Source organism: Acinonyx jubatus, chromosome D1 (genome assembly GCF_027475565.1).
Source record: "Acinonyx jubatus isolate Ajub_Pintada_27869175 chromosome D1, VMU_Ajub_asm_v1.0, whole genome shotgun sequence".
NCBI classification, from domain to species: domain Eukaryota; kingdom Metazoa; phylum Chordata; class Mammalia; order Carnivora; family Felidae; genus Acinonyx; species Acinonyx jubatus.
In genome coordinates, this window is record NC_069390.1 from 51,601,098 (window position 1) to 51,621,699 (window position 20,602).

The 20,602-nt window shown below is 39.8% G+C and overlaps 3 protein-coding genes across 6 annotated transcripts in view; all 3 read left to right on the plus strand.

The window, feature by feature from the left end:
- Positions 1-20,602, plus strand: part of LOC128311840 (olfactory receptor 52L1-like) — a 63,344-nt gene that overhangs the window by 9,784 nt on the left and 32,958 nt on the right. The window contains exon 2 of one of the 4 annotated variants that reach the window (XM_053203581.1): positions 18,655-18,744. The exons of the other annotated variants lie outside the window; for them this stretch is intronic. The gene's annotated coding sequence lies outside the window, so the exon portion shown is untranslated. The remainder of the gene's footprint in view (positions 1-18,654; positions 18,745-20,602) is intronic. 4 annotated transcript variants of the gene reach the window in all.
- On the plus strand, positions 26-3,938 carry LOC128311843 (olfactory receptor 52K1-like). Its single transcript, XM_053203584.1, has one exon. The coding sequence runs from the start codon at positions 318-320 to the stop codon at positions 1,278-1,280; it is 963 nt and encodes a 320-aa protein (XP_053059559.1). The 5' UTR covers positions 26-317; the 3' UTR covers positions 1,281-3,938.
- Positions 3,934-12,595, plus strand: LOC106981159 (olfactory receptor 52L1). The gene has a single exon (XM_027052628.2). The coding sequence runs from the start codon at positions 8,079-8,081 to the stop codon at positions 9,072-9,074; it is 996 nt and encodes a 331-aa protein (XP_026908429.2). The 5' UTR covers positions 3,934-8,078; the 3' UTR covers positions 9,075-12,595.

The following is a 20,602-nucleotide window of genomic DNA, read 5'->3' on the forward strand; positions in this document are numbered from 1 at the left end:
CACCATTTTCCTGGTTATGTCATTTGCTCCAGGTCATAGATATACTAGGATATCAAATTCTGGAAACTGGTTTCTGAACTTCTTGTCCAACACTTTTCCCACTGGACCAAACTAATTTGCCTCCTCTGTTTTTGAGGTTCTTGCAGAAATATTAGTTAAGCTGAAAATCATTTTTGACTGTTTACTGAGACCAATGGGGGAAGAGTGATGGTGCTGGTGCTGTTAGTGAGACCATAGATCTTGAGCTCCCAATCTCCACATCACTGACTTTAACCTGCTTCCTTTCTTTCTAGTAGCCCTTCACGCTTCTAAGTGAGATGATCACCATAATTCTTTCCAATAATTCTCATCACTTCCCACATACCTTCTTCTTGGCTGGCATCCCAGGACTGACTGCTGCCCACATTTGGATCTCACTTCCCTTTTGCTTTATGTTCTTCCTGGCAGTGACTGGGAATGGTGTCCTGCTTTTTCTCATCCGGACAGAGCACAGCCTTCACCAGCCCATGTTTTTCTTTCTTGCCATGCTCTCCTTTGTTGACCTGGTTCTCTCCCTCTCTACTCTGCCCAAGATGCTGGCCATCTTCTGGTTTGGTGCTACAGCTATCAGCTCCCACTCCTGTCTTTCCCAGATGTTCTTCATCCATGCATTCTCTGCTATGGAGTCAGGAGTGCTGGTGGCCATGGCCGTGGACCGCTTCGTGGCCATCTGTAACCCACTACATTATGCAACCATTCTTACCCCGGTTGTTGTTGCCAAGATTGGAGGCCTGGTAGTGCTGCGAGGTGTGGGATTGACCATCTCCTTTCCAAGCTTGGCCCATCGGCTGTCCTACTGTGGCTCTCACACGATTGCTTATACCTACTGTGAGCATATGGCAGTAGTGAAGCTGGCCTGTGGGGCCACCACTGTGGATAACCTCTATGCCTTTGCTGTGGCAATCTTTCTTGGTGTGGGGGATGTGGCCTTTATTGCCTACTCTTATGGGCAGATTGTGAGGACCGTGGTTCATTTTCCTTCACCTGAGGCACGTGCTAAAGCTGGCAGCACATGTACAGCTCATGTCTGTGTCATCCTCTTCTTCTATGGACCAGGCTTTCTTTCTGTAGTCATGCAGCGCTTTGGCCCACCCACAGCTTCTGCTGCTAAGGTCATCCTTGCCAATCTCTACTTGCTCTTTCCCCCTGCACTGGACCCCATTGTCTATGGGGTCAAGACCAAGCAGATCCGGGAGCAGCTGCTTAAAATGCTGAGGCCCAAGCAGATTGATCCCACCTGAGTGCAGTTCTCATGAACTGGACATCAGGGGCAACAGTGGTCTTCCCCTTTGGAGTGGGAGCCCCACAGCCTAGTTCATTTACTTGGTGGGGACATTCAAGAGAAAAATGAAGTTTTCTTGAGTGTTTGGAAGTTGGGAAATCTCTTCTGAAGTCTATATAGTGTTTAGATATTGGGATGGAAGACAGGGGTATCTCAAGAAAGTAATTTTTTGGATATGTCTTTATTCTAAGAGTTTGTGATTTACTTGTGTTGAGAAGATAAATGAATCAAGGAATTAAGAAATAATTAAGGTATCTATGGACCTGGAACAAGTAACTTAGGAGATTAGGGAGAGATGAACTGGAAGCCTATTTGTACATATGAGAACATGGGCCACTTCCCACCATGACACTGACACAGGCAGTCTGTGGGAGTGGATAGGCCTTGGGTAAAATTTTGGCATCACAGAAATAAAGGTGACAAACTATGGAGATTCTTTAGAATTTCAGGTTAATGAGAGAAACTTTTTAAAAAATATTCATATTCCATCTGATTCTAGAAGTGCTTTAGTTCACATGCTTTGATTCTGTTTTTGAGATGGATGGCCCTCTATGACTCCTGTAGTATCATGTATTTTTAAGCTCTGAGAATAATGATAATTGTTCTTTTATTTCTTCATTTTTAGTCTTAGGTGCAGAGCCTTGAGTTAAAGTTTATTTCACACAATAATTATTGTTCTAATTCTTTATTTTCTGTCTTGATTCCTAATTCTTTGGGCCATTCTCTTCCAGTTCCTACTATTGGCACTCACTTTAATGTGTTTGTTGTATGTTCCTAAGTATTTATGTATCCTTGCAACATATGTAGTGTTGGTGGTATGTTATGTAATATACATAAGTCTCCTTCTTTAGTTCCCCAAGTGTCCATGCTTCCTCCAGCCATGGGTAGTCTGGGATCTTGCTATTGGGAGTGCACCTCCCTGTCTTTATCCTTGTTATTCCTATTCATCTTGAGCTTCATTCTAAACCTCACCTCTTTGAAGAAGGTTTTATAAGATAGATCAGGTCACTTTATGAACTCAGAGCTCCATGTATCTTTCTTTAATTATCCATCATAATTAAATATATGTATATTTAACTAAATAATATACATATTAATTAAATATACACATATTAATTATATATTAATTAAACATATCTTAATTAAATATATATTAAATAAATATATAATAATTGGTTTAATGATCTTTGTCCCCCATCTCTACAAAATGGTGAATTGCATTGTATCCTTAACATAGTACTCATATGATAGGCACTCAATAAATGTTTTCTCAATAAATGAATTTTATTATTTTAATGGATTATATCATTACTAGCATGTTTCTTCATTAGTCGTATTGACATATGTGTATTTTGGATTAAATGAGTACATTAATCTCAAAGTGTGGCACAGTAGGCACTCAGTAACTTTTTACTGAAGAAATGAAATAAGTTGTCACAAAACTAGCATTGAAATCATAATTGCTTTTTTTTTTGCAGTCATAATCACTCTTAACACTAATGTCTTTATTGGTATCACTATGATGAACACTACCTTAAGTTTCAAATGTTATTTCATTTTTCAAAAATTTCAACTTGTGATATTTTGGACACTGTGCAGGTGCACTGGAGAATGTGATTATTCTTAATAAGGCAACCTCACTGCTGTGTATAAACACAGAACAAGCAGAAAAATAGAATTTGTTTTCCTCCTTATCTTTATTTCTTCATTATTCTCTTCTTTTCTTCATTATTGTCTTCCTCATGCTGAGTATTTACCAGGCTTTTGGTGTGATGATGAAATAAACTTGAAAATATAGGAAGTATGATAAAATGTGACAGTGCTGTGGTGGATGTTGGTTCCAAGTCACAGATTAGTTCTCAATGGGAAGTGAGGGGCAAGAAAGGGACATTAGTTCTCAATGGGAAGTGAGGGGCAAGAAAGGGACATAGGTTGGGTCAGGTTAGAGATGCTATGAATGATCAGGGTTTAGAAGAGTATGGGCCTGAGTTGTCGAGTGGGTAGATGGAGGGTTAGGGCTAAACTTATGGTCTGTAAAGGGAGTCTGCTTCAGTCTTTCCTAAGTGGCTTCTGCTCTATGCCATACTCAATGGTCCCATGTTTCCTCAGTCAAATATTAATCTTCAATATTATTACTAAGAAGATAGCACAGAAGCATTGTTCACAGTAGCTTAAAGGTGAAAACAACCTATGTGTTTATTGGCTAATGAATGGATTAACAAAAATGTAGTATACACACATCAGTGTTCAGTCTTAAAAGGAACAAATTTCTAACACATGCTTACAACATGGATGAACCTTAAACGTTATGCTAAGTGAAATAAGCCAAACACAAAATAACAAATATTGTATGATTCCTCTTATATTAAGTACCTAGAATAGGCAAATTCATAGAGATATAAGTAGCATAGAGGTTGCCAAAGGCTTAGAGGAGAGAGGGATGGAGATTGTTTAACAGGTACAGAGCTCCTGTTTGGGATGATGGAAAAATTCTGGAAATAGATATTGGTGATGGCTATACAGTATTGTGAATGTACCTAATGGCACTGAATTTGTAACTAAAAATGGTTAAAATGATAAATTTTATGTTAAATATATTTTACCACAATAAAAAATGACTTTGCTTCATGGGCAGGAGTGGAAGAAAGGGCTGCTGGAGATGCACAGTAGCTATAGGATTGCAGAGGAAGAGGATGAATGACATTTATTACCAATGAGTGTAGAGTTTCTATGTGCTTTGACTAAACTCATTTTAAACAATATTCATATGAATATGTTGTATTAGTATAAAATCTTGATGGTATGAGCAGGTACTGTTGTTCAGCTCTTACTGCATGGTACCTTGAACCATTGAGAAAAAAAATCTTTGCTCATAAAGTCTCTCATTTAATTTTTACAAAATGTATATGAAGCTGGTTCTCTCATATCCATTTTTTTCTGACAAAAATTTTATACTTCTACTAAGTGAGGACATTACATTTTCTCACACTTGTCATACTCTGGTTTGGTAGTATGTTCACTGTTCTTGTTCCCCAAAGCAATTTTTAGGATTTTCCCCCTGGAAAAACAGACTAGCAAACAAGCATGGACTAGTGCTTTTGCTGTTCATGTCATTCATACAGATCATTCTCTACCACTCTTTGGTACTGGTGTCTCTCCTTGTTGCTCTTCTTCATTAAATGATGACTAAGTTAATGTCTTCCCTATTTTTGGCCTCCCATTACCCTGGTGTGAGACTTCAGGAATCATGCGAATGACCTATTGAACACTCTGTTTTCATATTCTTGATTTCTTTCTTCCAAATATACCTACCTCATTTGCCCATTTTCACAACATATCCTTGAACCTCTCTGGAGATCACTGTGTCTCTAACACATCTCCTAGCATCTGTGCTTTACCTCTTCCTATATGTATTCCTAGCATGATACTGAGATTCTGATCGTGTCTCAAACTTGTGCTTGAAATCTTCAGTATCTCCACTTTCCACTGTTCTTTAACATGACCTAAAAATACTACTATGGTTTCTGCTTATGAACCAGGCTCAGTTCCTGAGTACTACATCCCAAATTTCATGATTCTTTCAAGTCTTTGACAAAACCAAGCTCCCTTCCTTCTCGCCTCAGAAATTCTGTATCCTGAGCATACTCCCATACTTCCCTTCACTTTTAACCCATTCTTCTGGTCACTAACTTGAGTTAGGGGGGGCTTTTCTGCACTCCCTAGAATTAGAAGTTCATATAGTAAGAGTATTATATGATTGTCATACTGTAGTTTTAATTTATAACCCTTGTAACTGTTACTAGGTTTCTGTGATCACATATATAATGTATACTCTGTCATGAGCCATGATGACAAGAGTTATCATATTATTTGTTTTGTTTCACATATAGTAGTGTATATGGATCTGGTAGATATTTAATACATATTGAATGCCTTAATGAATAAATGAGGCTTTGCACTAGCTATGAATTAAATACATGTTGGCTGGATGAATGGAAAGACTGCAACTGAAGCATTATTCCAAAGGAGAATGTGGCCACTGAGGTGGACCATAAGTGCTGTATCAGAGGTGGACCAAGGGAAGGGTCTGCTTGATATTGGGGAGATATTATAAAGGAGGTCTTAGCCATCTCATTAGGAACTCTGAGAATCAGTATTTTCCCCATACTTGCCATGATATTGGGGTTGATATTCATGGGCCTGTCACAGTCTCTCAGAAGAGAGGCAGAAAGCTTAAGTCACCTGAGACAGGTGGTATTAACTTAGGTTGGATCCTCTAGAAACAGACATTGAGGCAGAGATTTGCATGCAGGAATCTTATTGTGAAGTATACTTTGGAGTGACATCTATCAGGGAGTGAGGGAAACAGGACAGAAAATACAAAAAAGTTAAACTGATCCTGTAACCCCAGCTGCCTGAGCTGATTCCATGGGGCTGCTCTTGGGCTGAGATGGTCCTTCACTATTGCTTCAAAAGAGAGAGGTTCGGGTCTTTGTATTTGTACTTAGAGTGGTTATTGGGTAAGAGCTACACTCAGAAAGGAAAAGTAATCTTGAATGAGTCAGCTCTTTGTCCAAGGGAGAGTGATTCAATTGTGAGCTTTTAGCAGCCAACACTCTCAGCAGATGGGAGGAATGAACATGTTTAGCCTTTAAAGAATTTATTGCTCTGAGTGTGACCTGTGTGAATGAGAAACCTGAGCTTAAAGTGAAATGCGGGCTTTCCTAGCTCACTGAGAATGAAGCTGCCTCTGGCAGACATCAAGGTGGACAGGCTTAGGGGTGATGACCAACACTGGACAGATGGGCCACCTGATCAGGTGCATGTGCCACTCCCTGCTCTGCCTCTCTGCCCAACCAGCTATCCCTGGGGTAGTTGACTTAGCTCTGTGTGTCCCCAGCCAATCTGGATGCTAATTTTGGCTCTGTCCGGAGGTGTCTGTGTGTCCTCTGGGATCTGACAATTGGTAATAACATCTTGCCTGCCCAATACCTTATTCACAGTCACCGGCCCTACCTTGGGGAAGTAGCAAGAATGGATGTGTCTTTCATGGTACGATTACAGAACTAGGTATAAATTTGTGCACTATTTATAGAATAATCTATATACCAGAACTTTATACATATCATTTAATTAATATTTATAATAAACAAGTGTGATTTGTGTTATTTGCTCTACAATCAGATGAGGAAATCTATACTCAGATAGTTTAAGTATCCTGCCATGGTTTCATTTGTAGAATATGAAAAGGGCAGAATTTAACCTTAGTTGTCTGCCTACAAAGCTTGTGTTTATCCCACTGTACTGTGAAGCCTCTGCCAGCCAGCTTATAATTATCAAGTTTAATAAGAAATTGTTCTTTTCTTAAGACAAACCATTAAGACACTGAAAAGATTTCTGTAATTATGTAAAACAGAAAACTGTGGATAAAGATAAAAAGATCACAAAATAAAGTGCTTCTGACATGACTAGTATGTTCCTAATACAGCTAATGAGTCCTTCTAAAAGACAGTAGCCAAGAGCCTATGAATTTTGAAGGATGAGAAAGTCCAATTCAGATAAAAGAGGAAGAAAGAATACATTAAAGTTACATGTAAAATAAATTGGTGTGCTCGTATAATTCCAACATTGGAATCATTCAAGCAAAACATATGTGTGGAAAAGTGCTAAGTATAAGTCAAATTAATACAAAAGATAGCCTTTGAAAACTTTGCTTGCCAGTCAGTTATGATATTAGTCCATGGATTAAATGGACAAAAGGATTTTAATCTCAGAAGTGATATGATGACTTTTGAATTTCAGATATATTTTATAATCCTCTGCCTTAAGAATGCAGTGTGGAAGAAAGGGTTAATGAGAAGGCCAGAGGATCTAAGGAAATAATCCAGGTGATAAACGTTAGGAGTATGCACTAGGCAGTGACCCTAGGGGTTGAGAAGAATGAGTGGATCAAAAGGGGTTGAAATTCAGTCAACAGGAGTGGTGACAAAGTAAAAGGAGATATAAAAATGAATAAGAATGATTTCAGGTTTCTACATTGGGTTAGATAGGTAGATATAGTGATTATATAGAGAGAAGATAAAGGAGGTAGAGTGTATTTAGGGAGAATAAACAATTTGATTCAGTCTTGAATATGTTGAGTGTGTGCTATAGACATTGATGTATAGATAAGTGGAAAATGGATTTGTATTTCAGAAAGGTATTTGAATTAGAAACCTAGATTTGGAAGATATTAGACTATATAAGTGGTTTAAATATTGTAAATGGATGAACTCAATCAGAGAAAATGTACAGAACTGAGAAGGGAGGAGAGGATGAAGCCCTGGAATCAATAACATATAATGGACAGATAGATGGAGAAGGTGTTGGGATGGAGGACATAGGAGGAACACAGTAGAGTGCTGTGTCGTGGAAACTGAGGGAAAATACTTAAAAAAAAAATAACAGATTGATTTATTGTGTTCAGTAATGGCAAGAGGTGATATAGAGGATCCATTCAAGTGGACATTCCAAATTAGAAGTCATTGAATGGTAGTTTAGACATCTCTAAGCAGCATGATTACTCTTACCTGTAAATGAAAGTAGACCTATCTTAATTCAGGCATGTGGATGTCTCACCTTAAAGACATTATCTCAAGAACAGGGGATTCTCTGTATCTCACTTTATTCTTTTGTGTTTCACTTTCAGGTTCTGTCTTCTCATGAAGGTGGTAGCCAGAGGTAGACACTGTGATAACCCCCCAGCAATGGAGAAATCATGATTTTTGTTTCTTTTCTCTCTTCCTTCTCTAAGCCATTGACGATGGCCCTTAGTAATTCCAGCTGGAGGCTACTGCAGCCTTCTTTTTTCCTGATGGGCATCCCCGGTTTAGAGGAAAGCCAGCACTGGATAGCAATGCCGCTGAGTGTCCTTTATCTCTTTGCTGTAATGGGCAATGTCACCATCATCTTTATCATCTGGACTGACCCATCCTTGCACCAGCCTATGTACCTCTTCCTGGCCATGCTGTCTGGCATTGACCTGGTGCTGGCGTCCTCCACTGCACCCAAAACCCTTGCAGTACTCCTGGTTCATGCCCATGAGATTGGGTACACTGTCTGCCTGACCCAAATGTTCTTCATCCATGCGTTCTCTTCCATGGAGTCAGGTGTGCTTGTGGCCATGGCTCTGGATCGCTATGTAGCCATTTGTCACCCTCTGCACCATTCCACCATCTTGCATCCAGGGATCATAGGGCGCATTGGAATGGCAGTGCTGGTACGGGGGTTACTCCTCCTCCTCCCCTTCCCTATCCTGTTGCGGAGACTTATCTTCTGCCAGGCCACCGTCATAGGCCATGCCTATTGTGAACATATGGCTGTGGTGAAACTTGCCTGCTCAGAAACCACAGTGAACCGAGCTTATGGGTTGGCAGTGGCTCTGCTTGTGGTTGGGCTAGATGTCGTGGCCATTGGTATTTCCTATGCCTTCATCCTCCAGACAGTGCTGAAAGTACCAGGGGGTGAGGCCCGACTTAAGGCCTTTAGCACATGTGGGTCTCACATTTGTGTCATCCTGATCTTCTATGTTCCTGGAATATTCTCCTTCCTCACTCACCGCTTTGGCCACCATGTACCCCATCATGTCCATGTTCTTCTGGCCACACTCTACCTCCTCGTGCCACCTGCACTCAATCCTCTTGTCTATGGGGTGAAGACTCAGCAGATCCGCCAGCGAGTACTCAGGGTATTCTCCCTAAAAGGATGGATCTGAACACGTCCCAGTTATTATTTTCTGAGGCTCCTGTCAAAGGTACTGCCTGGAGTCCATGGCTGGTCTAAGCTATGTGGGTAGAGACCATTGCACAGTGAGGGGTCCTTCCAGTCCTGCTATCTCATGGCAAAGAACACCCCTGGGCACTGGCTCCATCACTTATTGGATTACTTGGATAGCAGGATTTGTGATTATTTTTCCCATCCTTTTTTTTTACTCTTGATACCAATATTTATATACTCCTTGTGGTGAGGGACTGGGAGATAAAGTCAATAGATAATAGCTCTGGATATGCCATTTTTTCTGCCTTCACCCAATGATTGTGGAACATTGTCTAGTAAGGGAATGGGAAGTCCCAACCTTTGTCTGGTTTTAGATTTAAAGTGTCTTGAACTTTCAAAAAGCTGGAGCTCTAGGGCACTGGTTTTCTTTGTAGTAAGAGAATGTCTCTCATAGCGTTTGAGATGTCCACTATGTGAGAAAACACCTGTATTACAATATGTTTCTCATTTACTTAAACAGACCTAAGGGGGACAATACTGTAATAGGCTCTATAAATAATATGTTATGATCCATATTTTTATTTTTTATTTTGCTTAAAATTAAAAAAAATGTTTATTTTTGAGAGACAGACAGAGTGCTAGTGGGGGAAGGGCAGAGAGAGAGGGAGACAGAGAATCTGAAGCAGGCTCCAGGCTGTCAGCACAGAGCTAGACACGGGGGCTGGAACTCACAAACCGCAAGATCATGACCCATTCTGAAGTTGGTGCTTAACTGACTGAGCCACCCAGGTGCCCCTGATCCTTATTTTTAAAATATAAAGATATATGTATATAGTGGATTTCTTTTTTAAAAAGTTTTATTTATATTTTTTATTTATTATATTTAAATTCATTTATATTTTTTACTTAGGAAAGAAGGGAATAAGACCAAGTATTGAATATATGTATGTTTATGAATATTAATTTAACAAAGCAAAAGTAATCATGTAATTATTATTATCTAATAACTATAACGTTCTAGAAGCTGGTGTTGGTAAATTTTTATTATAATTATAGATTATTATTATTATATTTATTGACAAATATAGAACTAGTTATGCCACTTGAGAGTAGAAATTTCTCTTTCTGAAATGTGGATATGGAATGATGTTCATTAGATCCCACCCCACCTTTTGGTAACAGGAGCTAGGTTAAACTTACAACAGAATTGTCATAATTGGTGTGTTGCATCCTATTTGTTGGACATTGCCCTAAAATATTACTTAACTTTTGTGTTCCTAAAAAGTAGCACATTTTGTTCGGTTCTGGAAGAAGCAAGTCACTGCTGCCTTGAGGTAGGATACTGTGGGGTCAGTGGACTCCACAGTGGTCAAAAGGGGGGAATGGATGAGTTAGTGTTCCAGTTTCCCCTTTCTTGGTAAATTTCACTCCTAATAAATAGTTTTCAGGTACAGAGACTGAGTAGGAAATCTTCAGTTTGGGTGAATTAGGGAGGAATTGTATGAGTTCTTATTGTAGGAACAATTACATGTTCTCATCACGTTGGTTGTAGGCGCAGGACTTGAACTCTGGTGAGTTGTCCTGAGGAAGCCCAGGCTGTGGTGTATGTTGTATCCCATTCACTAGAAAACAACTATGTTGGCTCTAGAGGTACTTTGTTTAGGAAGGTTATTCAAAGTAGCTGTTTGTTCTCTCATCCCATTTACACTATTTGTGGATTTTTGGGATGTGGGTATGATGGTGGGATCTGAAGAGCTTCTTGGGTCACAAGATGGAAACATGTACTGAAGATGGCAGAACAACACTGTAGAAGAGCCTGTGTTCGCAATGCTCTCTGGGCCACCAACCCTGACTTAAACTTGAGACAGAAACTTGTTTAGTAGGTTAAGTCCCCTACTATAATTTGGAGAATCTTTTTTTTTTTTTTAATGTTTATTTATTTTTGAGAAAGAGAGACAGAGACAGAATGTGAGTTGGGGAGGAGCAGAGAGAGAGGAGGCATGGAATCCAAAGCAGGCTCCAGGCTCTGAGCTGTCAGCGCAGAGCCTGACTTAGAGCTTGAACTCAAGAGCCATGAGGTCATGACCTGAGCTGAAGTTGGATGCTTAACCAACTGACCACCCAGGTGCCCCCAAATCCCAAATAGGCTCTGGCTGTCAGCAGCCTCTCCCCCACTCATGCTGTCTCCGTTTCAAATAAATAAACTAAAAAAAAGGACATTTAAAAATATTACTACATATTTTATAAATTTTTTTTCTACTTTCACTCCTATCTGTAAAGGATTAGCTTTTCTGCTTGTTTAACATCGTCCTTCCTTTTCACGAGACCAGTGTTCTTCAACTGTCTGTAGATTCTTTTATCTGTCTATTCATCGATGAGACTTACTGGTTTAGATAGGTGGTGACAGTTTCCTCAGAGGCTGTGAAGGTTACAGCTCCTGTTTTCTGGCTGTAAGACTCTGTAGGTCATTGTGCTGCGGTGTGCTAACAGGTAGAATTCCCCTCTGGTCGTTAAGAAGAAAATGAAAGGTGTACCAAGTTCCCTCTTTTTCTGCTGAAATAGAGAAGCTTTTATACCTGGAACCAGAGATGGTACAGTACACTATGCTGATATGTGGAGCTACCTCTCCATACATCTTGTCCATTTCTAGCGAGTACCCTACCTTGGAATTGATTTTGATTGTATCTGGCCTCACTGCAATGACAGGGTTTGGGGGTCAGCAGCATCTTCTTTTTATATAGGGAGATTATGTCCTAGCCACGTTGTGCGCATAGAACACTACACTGATACAGCTGTCCAGCCCATACAAGAATAATGACCTCATGAATTCATGAAGGATATCTTTCAATTTCTGTCACCATTTCCATTGACTCTAAGCTTGGCATATTCTCTGATCTTTTAATGAACACATTTCCCATCTCTACATCAAGATTTAACTTGTCCAGTTTCTCCTTCCCTAATTCATAATTCTCTACACAACTACCGACATTGGTTTGCAGCCTCTTCATTCTGGTTTTTCTGTGAAGCCAATCCTATGTGACTTATGAATACCAGAAATTTCCCAAGTATTTGAACTGATAATTGTACACTTTCCTATATCTAGTACTGGTATTTAATTATCTTATTTTCATATTTCTTTAGCCATTAAAGAGAAACATTGGCAGATGTGGGAAGTAAATCATGTTTTCAGTCCAACATCTTGAATCAGAATTATTACAATTTTAATTTAATCTTGTGATATTACTTGTGTTGCATGCATTTTATGTGCTAGACTAGACGCCAGGAAGACAGGAGTCTCTTATGTGTCATTTACTTCTCAATACCAAGTGCCTGACTTACTCCCCAACACAACAAACCTATTAATAATTATTTGTGGTACAGGATGAATGCACAAACTTGATATCCCTGGTGTGAATGCTTTCTTTCTATCTTTTTTTTTTTGGTGACTTTTAGTGTGCTTTTCTGTTTGGGAGGACAGATCTCCCATCCTAGAATTAGATGCTCCTCATTTGAGGGAGACAGGGTAACTCTTGATAGAAAGAAGCTCAGGAATGTTATGGGCAATTGAAAGTGCAGATTTCTCACTCTTTATCTCCTCTGTTCTTAGTAGTTCAGATTGCATACAAGGAATTAAAGGGTGATCAAAGTAATGACAGTTAGAACCTAGTAACTTTCTTTTCCAGTAAGTCATGACTACAAAATATAGATGGGACCAGAGGACAAAGGGGAGGCTGTCAATTTCATTCTCTTACTTCTAGATCTTGAGATCCATTCCTACTTCTTCCCCCCACCTTGACATGTGTAGATTTAATGTGAAAATTGGACTACTAGTACAATTACCCAGCCATCTGCAAGGAGGATTGCGGGAACCCCATAAACGGAGCCATGGAAGAATGTAAAATGTAAAAAGAATCATTGGCTTCTAGGGCTTTCTCTCAGGGAAACAGACCTTAGTGTTCTTATGCAGGTGTGTATGTGATAACTTGAATACAAGGTACAAGAGTCCACTGCTATACTGACAGATCCTCCAGGAAGGCAGTGAAACAGACAGAACATATTTCCTATGTCTGAGATGCATTAACCCCACACACTGCGCAATTGTATTAGTAATCCTTCTTTCCATATGGTAAACCAATCAAGGGAGAGGAGGAGCAGAAATATCATTCCTATTATTTCCCCCTTGTGGTGAGAGGAAGAAAAGCCTTCCTCTGGAAGTGGAGTGGAAGAATAAAGTTCTTCCCTAATAGGCAGCAGATGGCTCCTTTCACGTTCTGAATGAAGTTGATAATGTTACAAGGGGGCGTGGGGGTGGGGTGGGAAAAAGGGCATCGGGATGGGGGCAGGATATTTTTGTGTGTGTGTGCTACATCATAAATTATGTCTCAATAAATTTCAAGAGAACACAATATATTCTTTTAACAAACACAGAATTAAGTTGGAAAACAATAACAATAAGATGCCATGAAAAGCACTAAGCACTTGGAAGTTAAATAGCACACATCTAAATAATCCATGGCTTAAAAAAGAATCACAGAAGAAGTTAGACAATATTTCAAACTGACTGTTGGTAACATAGCAAAAGTTGTAGGACACAGCTCCCCCCCCCAAAAAAAAATTGAGACAAATTTATAATTTTCACTGCTTATAATAGAAAGAATGAAGATTTAAAAGCAATTATTTAAGTTGATGACTTGACAATTTAAAGAAAGAGGGGTAAGTTAAGCCCAGGTAACCAGGAGTAAGGAATTAATAAAGATAAGACTAGAATCAATAAAATTGAAAAGAGAAACAATAGAGAAAATCAAATTAACAAAAGAACAAAGTTGATTCTTTGGAAAGATTAATAAAGTTAATAAAGCCCTAATAAGACTTATAAAAGAAAAAGAGAGAAACACAGAAGATCAATATGGTGATTTAAGAAGTTATCATACAGATAATACAAAATATTAAAAGGATAATAAAGGTTTGTTACAACTTTAAACTCAAAAACCCAACAAATTTACCTATTAGATTTTAGGGCACACACTATGTGAATTTTAACCCCCATACATCCTAATTGCAGGCTTGCCTTTAGGAATTCTCAAGGGATAGTGTTTTCTTTTTCAAAGAAAATATTTTTTTCCTTGTCTTCCATTCCCTTCCTCCTTCTTTCCTCCTCCTCCTCCTCTCCCTCTTCTTCCTCCCCCCTTCTTCTTCTTCCCCTTCCTCTCTTGCTATCTCCCTCCCTTCTCTCCATCTCACCTTCCTTCCTTCCTTTTTTTATTTTCTATGATTTTCCCCTAATTATCAACTAAGAATGTCTCCTTCTCAGCTTCTCCCCTTAAGGGAGACTGTATTGTAATAGAGTTCTCCAGAGAAATGGAACTACAGTAAAACCTTGGATTTATTTAGAGTAACTTGTTCTGCAGGTGTTCCACAAGATGGATCAAACATTTCTAATAAATTTTAAACCTGATAAACAAACAGTGTCTTGCAATAGAAGTAGTAAGTGATGCAGAATGTCACATGATCACAACTGAGCCAAGGGGTCTTAAAATTTGCTTTGATATACCAGCACTTTGGATTACAAGCATGTTTCCAGAGCTAATTACTCTCGCAAACCAAGGTTTTACTGTAATAGGATATAGATAGATATAAGAGGAGATTTGTTACAGGAACTGGCTCATGTGGTTATGGAGGCTGATAAGTCCCACAATCTGTCTGCAAGCAAGAGAACCAGGAAAGCTGGTGGTATAATTTATTCTGAGTCTCAAGGCCTGAGAAGCAGGAGAGCACTGGTGTAAATCCTAGTCTGAGACCAGCAGCTGCTAGTCTAAGTATAGGAGTCTGAAGGCTGAGGTTCCAGTTGCTATGATGTTCAAAGGCAGGGAAGAAATTGACATCTCAGCTCAAGATGAGGGGATTTCCCATTCCTTTGTCTTCTTGTGTTTTATTAAGGCTTTCAATAGATTGGTTCATGTGGGCCCACATTGGTGAGGGTGGGTCTTTTAATCAACTGGAGGAAATGCTAATCAATTCCAGAAACACCCTCACAGTTACATCCAGATGTAAAGTTTTGCCAGCTATCTGGGTATTCCTTAGCCCAGGTAACTTGACACATAAAACTAACCATCAGATATATGAACTCCCAACAGACTCCTTCCTTCTTCCTTCTCCTCCCTGGCTTTGTGTTTTTTCTCCAAGAAATGTGATCTGTAAATGTAGATTGGACCTGGACTCTCTCTTTATGCTAATGACCGTATAATGAGAAAAATATATATAAATGGAACAGGTAGGCATTAGCTGTGAAGGTTTACACTTTTAGTTGATTTCAACTTGGAGGAAAGTCTAAATAGTGTGTGAGAGCCTCTATGAGAAAGAAAATATAAGGGCATGAAGGAATTAATTTATGTTTAAAATATGAGCCCAGCACTATTCTAAGTGGTATTTATATATTGATTCTTTTAACCTTCGTGAGGACCCTGTGATGTAGGGGAACTATTATTATTTTCATGTTAAATAAGAAAACTGAGACTCAGAGACACAAAGTGATTTTTTTAAGTAACACAGCTTATAAGTGACTGTGCTGGGATTTTAACCCAGGTAGCCCATCCTACAGTCTTTTTCATCATAGCACCCTGCCCTCCATTCTAAACCACATTGGTGGTAATTTGCACTATTGAGATATCACTCCGTGCCACATTTTACTGATGTTCCATTTTGTGCTGATAAGATTTCCCACAGGCTCATCAAATATGTGAGTAACCAAATTCTAGAATCTTATTCTGAGGGTCTGTTCATGAGTCCCCTTCTGGTACCAATTACTGTATCATGCAGGGTATAAGCAGGAAACTACTAGAAAAGGGTTTAACTGAAAGGAGTTTAAAAAGGAAATATTTATTGAGGTGTTGCAAGGGTCAGGTACCAACAAGAAGTACTCAGGAGCTAGCCACTGCCACCCAGAAGGGGAGGGAGCAGTATTACTCCAACCTGGGGGGCTGTGGAGCTGTGGAAGAGGGGCTTCTTACTAGGATCTCTGGCTAGCGAGAAACACAACCATGGTTAGAACTGTATCAGACCAAACAGTGGGGGTAGCAATAAGTACCCCAGCCCCTCTCTCCTCCTATATTTGATGTCCTAAAGGTGACTACTGTTGTCTGAACTGGAAGTCCAAGAGTCAGGTTGGGGAACAGAGCTGAAGCAGGACATAGAAGAGATCAGCCTCCATGAACACAGAGCAGAGCAAAGAAAGAGAAAATGGATTTGCAGCCACATAGAGAATAAACAGCACACTAGGTTGAACAAACTATTTGCCTTTTCTGTGGCTGGACCCAGGAGGTCAAGGAGAAAAAGATCACACAATGAATCTGACTGGTTTTACTTTAACTTCTTTATCACAAATCCATAAGAGATATTCAACAATGTCTGCAGCTGGAATGATTACCCACTCAGAAATGTGGTTCTAAATACATTGAAGGGATAGGAAGGAGTCAGATTATATATGACTTTGATTTCACTAATTAGGTAAACATGTTTTGAACCTACTACATTCTAAACACTATGAGTAACACCACATTAATGGGGAACAAAATTGACATGGATTTAATTCATGTGTAATGTTGAATAGTGCATGTTAAGAAAATTAGTTTTATTTTATGAAAAATGGAAAGCCACTGATACTATAATGTAGTGTAATTAGTGTAAAGGAATCTTGATGACGGCAGGGACCTTAACTACTTTATTTACCTTTATACCTGTGACAAATCTAGAACTGGACATATAGCTGATAATAAAAAGTAAATATGTATATTATACCTGTGACATGTGTCAACTATACTTGAATAAAAAGTACTTATCCAGTGACTAATTTTACATAGTGTTAATTAGCTGCATGAATTCATGAAGATACCAAACAGCAGAGCTTAACACAGGATAATGTGAAAAGCAGGAAAAAGTATGGTTTTGTTGAGAAATTCTGGAAAGTTTCAATATAAGATTTCAGGATGTTGAAAGTGGTATAATGTTTAGGAGGATAGTCTGTGGAGTTGAGCAGACAGATATAGATTTGAATGTCAAGTCAGTTTCAAATCCTGTCCTTCACATTGCAACTATAGGCACCCACTAGCACCATACCATAAGGTGAGATGAAGGTTCTTAAGAGATCCAGCTCATTAGCCTCAGGATCCTAGACTCCCAAGCTAAGACTATTCCCAGATGGCTTGGAGAAGGGGGTAGTACAGTGTGAGGAGTTACCCTAGATCATGAAACTCATAAAACTTTGACAGAGACTCCTGCATGCCTGACACTGTGACAGCCAGGGTTTGTTTGTTTTGTTGCATATTCCCCTGGCTGGAGAGCCTCACCGTGTGCAACAAGGCCATGTCTGAGCTCAGCCCCAACTCTTTGCCCTCATTCCCAGATACAACTTTTAACCCTTTCCCAGGTGGAGAGACCAATGGAAGTAAAGAAAGGCAAATTGAGAAATTCAACAGTGAGCCAGATTCATAGACTGGGACAGACCCCTGGGGAGGTGGACTGCCTCCATTGATCCCTCCCAGTGTCCTTGACAGTGGCTGGTTTATTTACTACTGCAGGAGGGGCCATGAAGATGCCCCCAGGCTGCTTCTTCCTTCTGGGCTCCTTCCCCTCTCCTGGCTGTCGCTGCCTGTGCTGGGCCTTTTGTTGCTGAGAGCAGATCTGTCCCTCTCTTACCACTCCTGGGTTTGGGATATAAATCATAGCCATGAAATCACCTGGTCTCAGTCTGACTCCCCTGGGCCCACCCCGTGGCACTCCTCAGTGTCACCCAACTGCCTCTGGGGCAGGTCATCTCACTCCAGCAGGAGGAGCCTGCAGTGATTTTGGAGGCCTCTCTTGGCCACTCTGGGAACAAACCTAGTCCTAGGACATGGGCCCTGCAGGTGGACAGCTCTGCCAGGTTGAGTTGTTAGAATAAAAAGTGTTTCTTCTTCTTGTCTCAGCTTGGTTTCCTCTCCACTCAGTCTAGCAAGTAGTCAATTCTGTTGTAATGGGACACAGGAGTTCTGAAAAATCACCATGCTATGCAAAACCCCACACAAGATACCATAGGATTTATGGAAAAATAGAGTTAGCATAGTACTCAAAACTGTTGTCAGTGACACATAAAAAAGATAGAAAACTAGTATAAACTATAGCAGAATTTGACACGTTAAGAGGGTGAGAGAAATACAAATGCTACAATGAACACAACACTTTATGTTGAGAAGGGCATGAAGTTGCTTGTGGACGTGGATGGAAGGGCTGCAGCTTGTGAGTCATGGTGAAATGATAAAAGGAGATCTGTTTGAAATCAGACAGAAAATTGTAAAGTGAGGGAAGGTGGCTGGTGGGTGTTAGCAGTGTGTGTGTGTGTGTGTGTGTGTGTGTGTGTGGTGTATTCTGTGATGCTCACTCTCAGCTTGATGCAGTTTCTGTGTTTGGATTGCACAAAGGCAAATGTGAAATTCACTTATCCTCAAATCGTTTCATAATGTATCAGTGGTGTTGGACCATGTTTGTACATTTAAACCAAGTGACATAGCAGAACTGACTGTATCTCCCTTTTCCTGTGTCAACAGTCTTCCACTCTCCTGAACCTTCCACCTCAGTATTTGAAGATTCCAAGGACTAAGGACTTCAAAAAAAAATCTCTATTGCACGCACATCCTGTAAGAGTCATCTTTGTATATTGCCCTCACTTCCTCACCGTTTTAATCTACAACCATATAAAAATATGTCCTATGGCTGCATTGAACCTGCTTTCATTAATAACTTCCATATTGCTTAATTGAATGAACATTGAATTATAGAGAGTCCCAACAGGGAACAGATGGCCCACTCAAATTAGAGTAATTAGTGGGGCATCTGGGTGGCTTAGTCAATTGAGTGTCCCAACTCTTGATTTTGGCTCAGGTCATGATCCCAGAGTCCTGCGATGGAGCCCTGCGCTAGACATGGAGACTGTTTGAGATTTTCTCTCTCTGCCACTGCCCTGCTTGTGCGAGCTCTCTCTCTCTCTAAAATAAAAAATAAAAAAAATAATATAGAAAGATTTATGTACAAAGGGACTATTTATAAAAATGTCACTAATAAAAGATCCCAAGTGATAGTGCAATTATGTTGCATTAGTAACAGCACTTGTCACCAGCTTTAGATGTGAAGGGATGAGTCACTAGATTTTTGAAGTAGGGAGTTGGCATAGAGAAGGTTACCTTGAGAGGACCTTTTTTGATTGATGTTGAATTTATTCTATCTCTTCAGGAATGAGTTATGTTTGTGAAGTTAAAAAAAAGTTTATTTATTTATTTATTTATTTAGGAGAGAAAGCATGAGTGGGGGAGGGGCAGAGAGAGAGAGGGAGAGAGAGAATTCCAAGCAGGGTCCATGCTCAGCATGGAGCCTGATGTGGAGCTTGATCTCATGGCCATGAGATCATGACCTGAACCAAAATCAAGGGTTGGACACTCAACTGACTGAGCCACCCAGGTGCCACATGTTTGTGAACTTTAATGCCACTCTCCTCTGTTGATTTTGTTCAAATATCTGGTTGTATTTGGTGTTAGATAAAATTGTACTGGACAGGATGCACAAGCAGAAGTTGATTTTATTCTTATGCCTTTGCCAGCAAGGGGAAAGAGAGCACAAATTAAGTCTGGATACTCAATTGTCAAAAGGCAAGGTTGAGCTGGGGCAAGTTGTCAGGTGGAATAGGTTTAAACCCTGCGGTGAGCTAGTGGAAAAGTATTGGAGGATTTCAGTGGGAAGTTAATCAATAGGATGTGTCTAACACATTGAATTACTCCTGAGGATTACCAATGATTTTGTCTATGATTAGGCCATCTGTATTTGCTAGTTGGTGCCCTTGGAGGTTAGGCTGGTGCCCTCTACAGGGACTGGAAGATGGGGTGCCATCTCTTTCAATGTTTACATTTCAGGAGATAGTTCCCAGATCCTTGAGAAAGACATTTCCTAGGTTGTAAAACTGACCAGAGGTTAAGAGAAGATTTATATACACTGCAAAGGGGCAGAGAAAGAATTTATAATTACACATTTGCTTAAAGAAGTGTTTTAAGAAAGCAAAGGCCAGGGGCCTATACTCAGAAAAAACTTTCTAAAGTTTAGCCACCTTGGTCATTGATTGTTTGTTTTTTCTCTTAGTAGGCAATGTGAGGATGCTGTTGTATTTGGCTGATGTATCGTGTTGTCTAGGAACTGTAGGGTGTCCTGATAGCTTGATTTATGCCTGAGCTTATGCCCCATGCTTAATGGGGCATGATTGTTTATAGCCATGTGGGTCACTGTCCAGTTTTCTGACCCAATCTTCAATATTCTGGAATACTCACCACTGTTTCTTGACTTTTGGCCTACTTCCTTGTCCAGGAGTATATATGCAGGATAGAAGACCTGCTTGACTACTACTCCTATGCTACTCATTTTTTAGCAGCTTGATTTTCTCATGGCCTTCTGCTTCTTTTAGTATCAGACGTCTCTGAATCTGAATCAACATTATTTTTGTAGCAGTTTTTT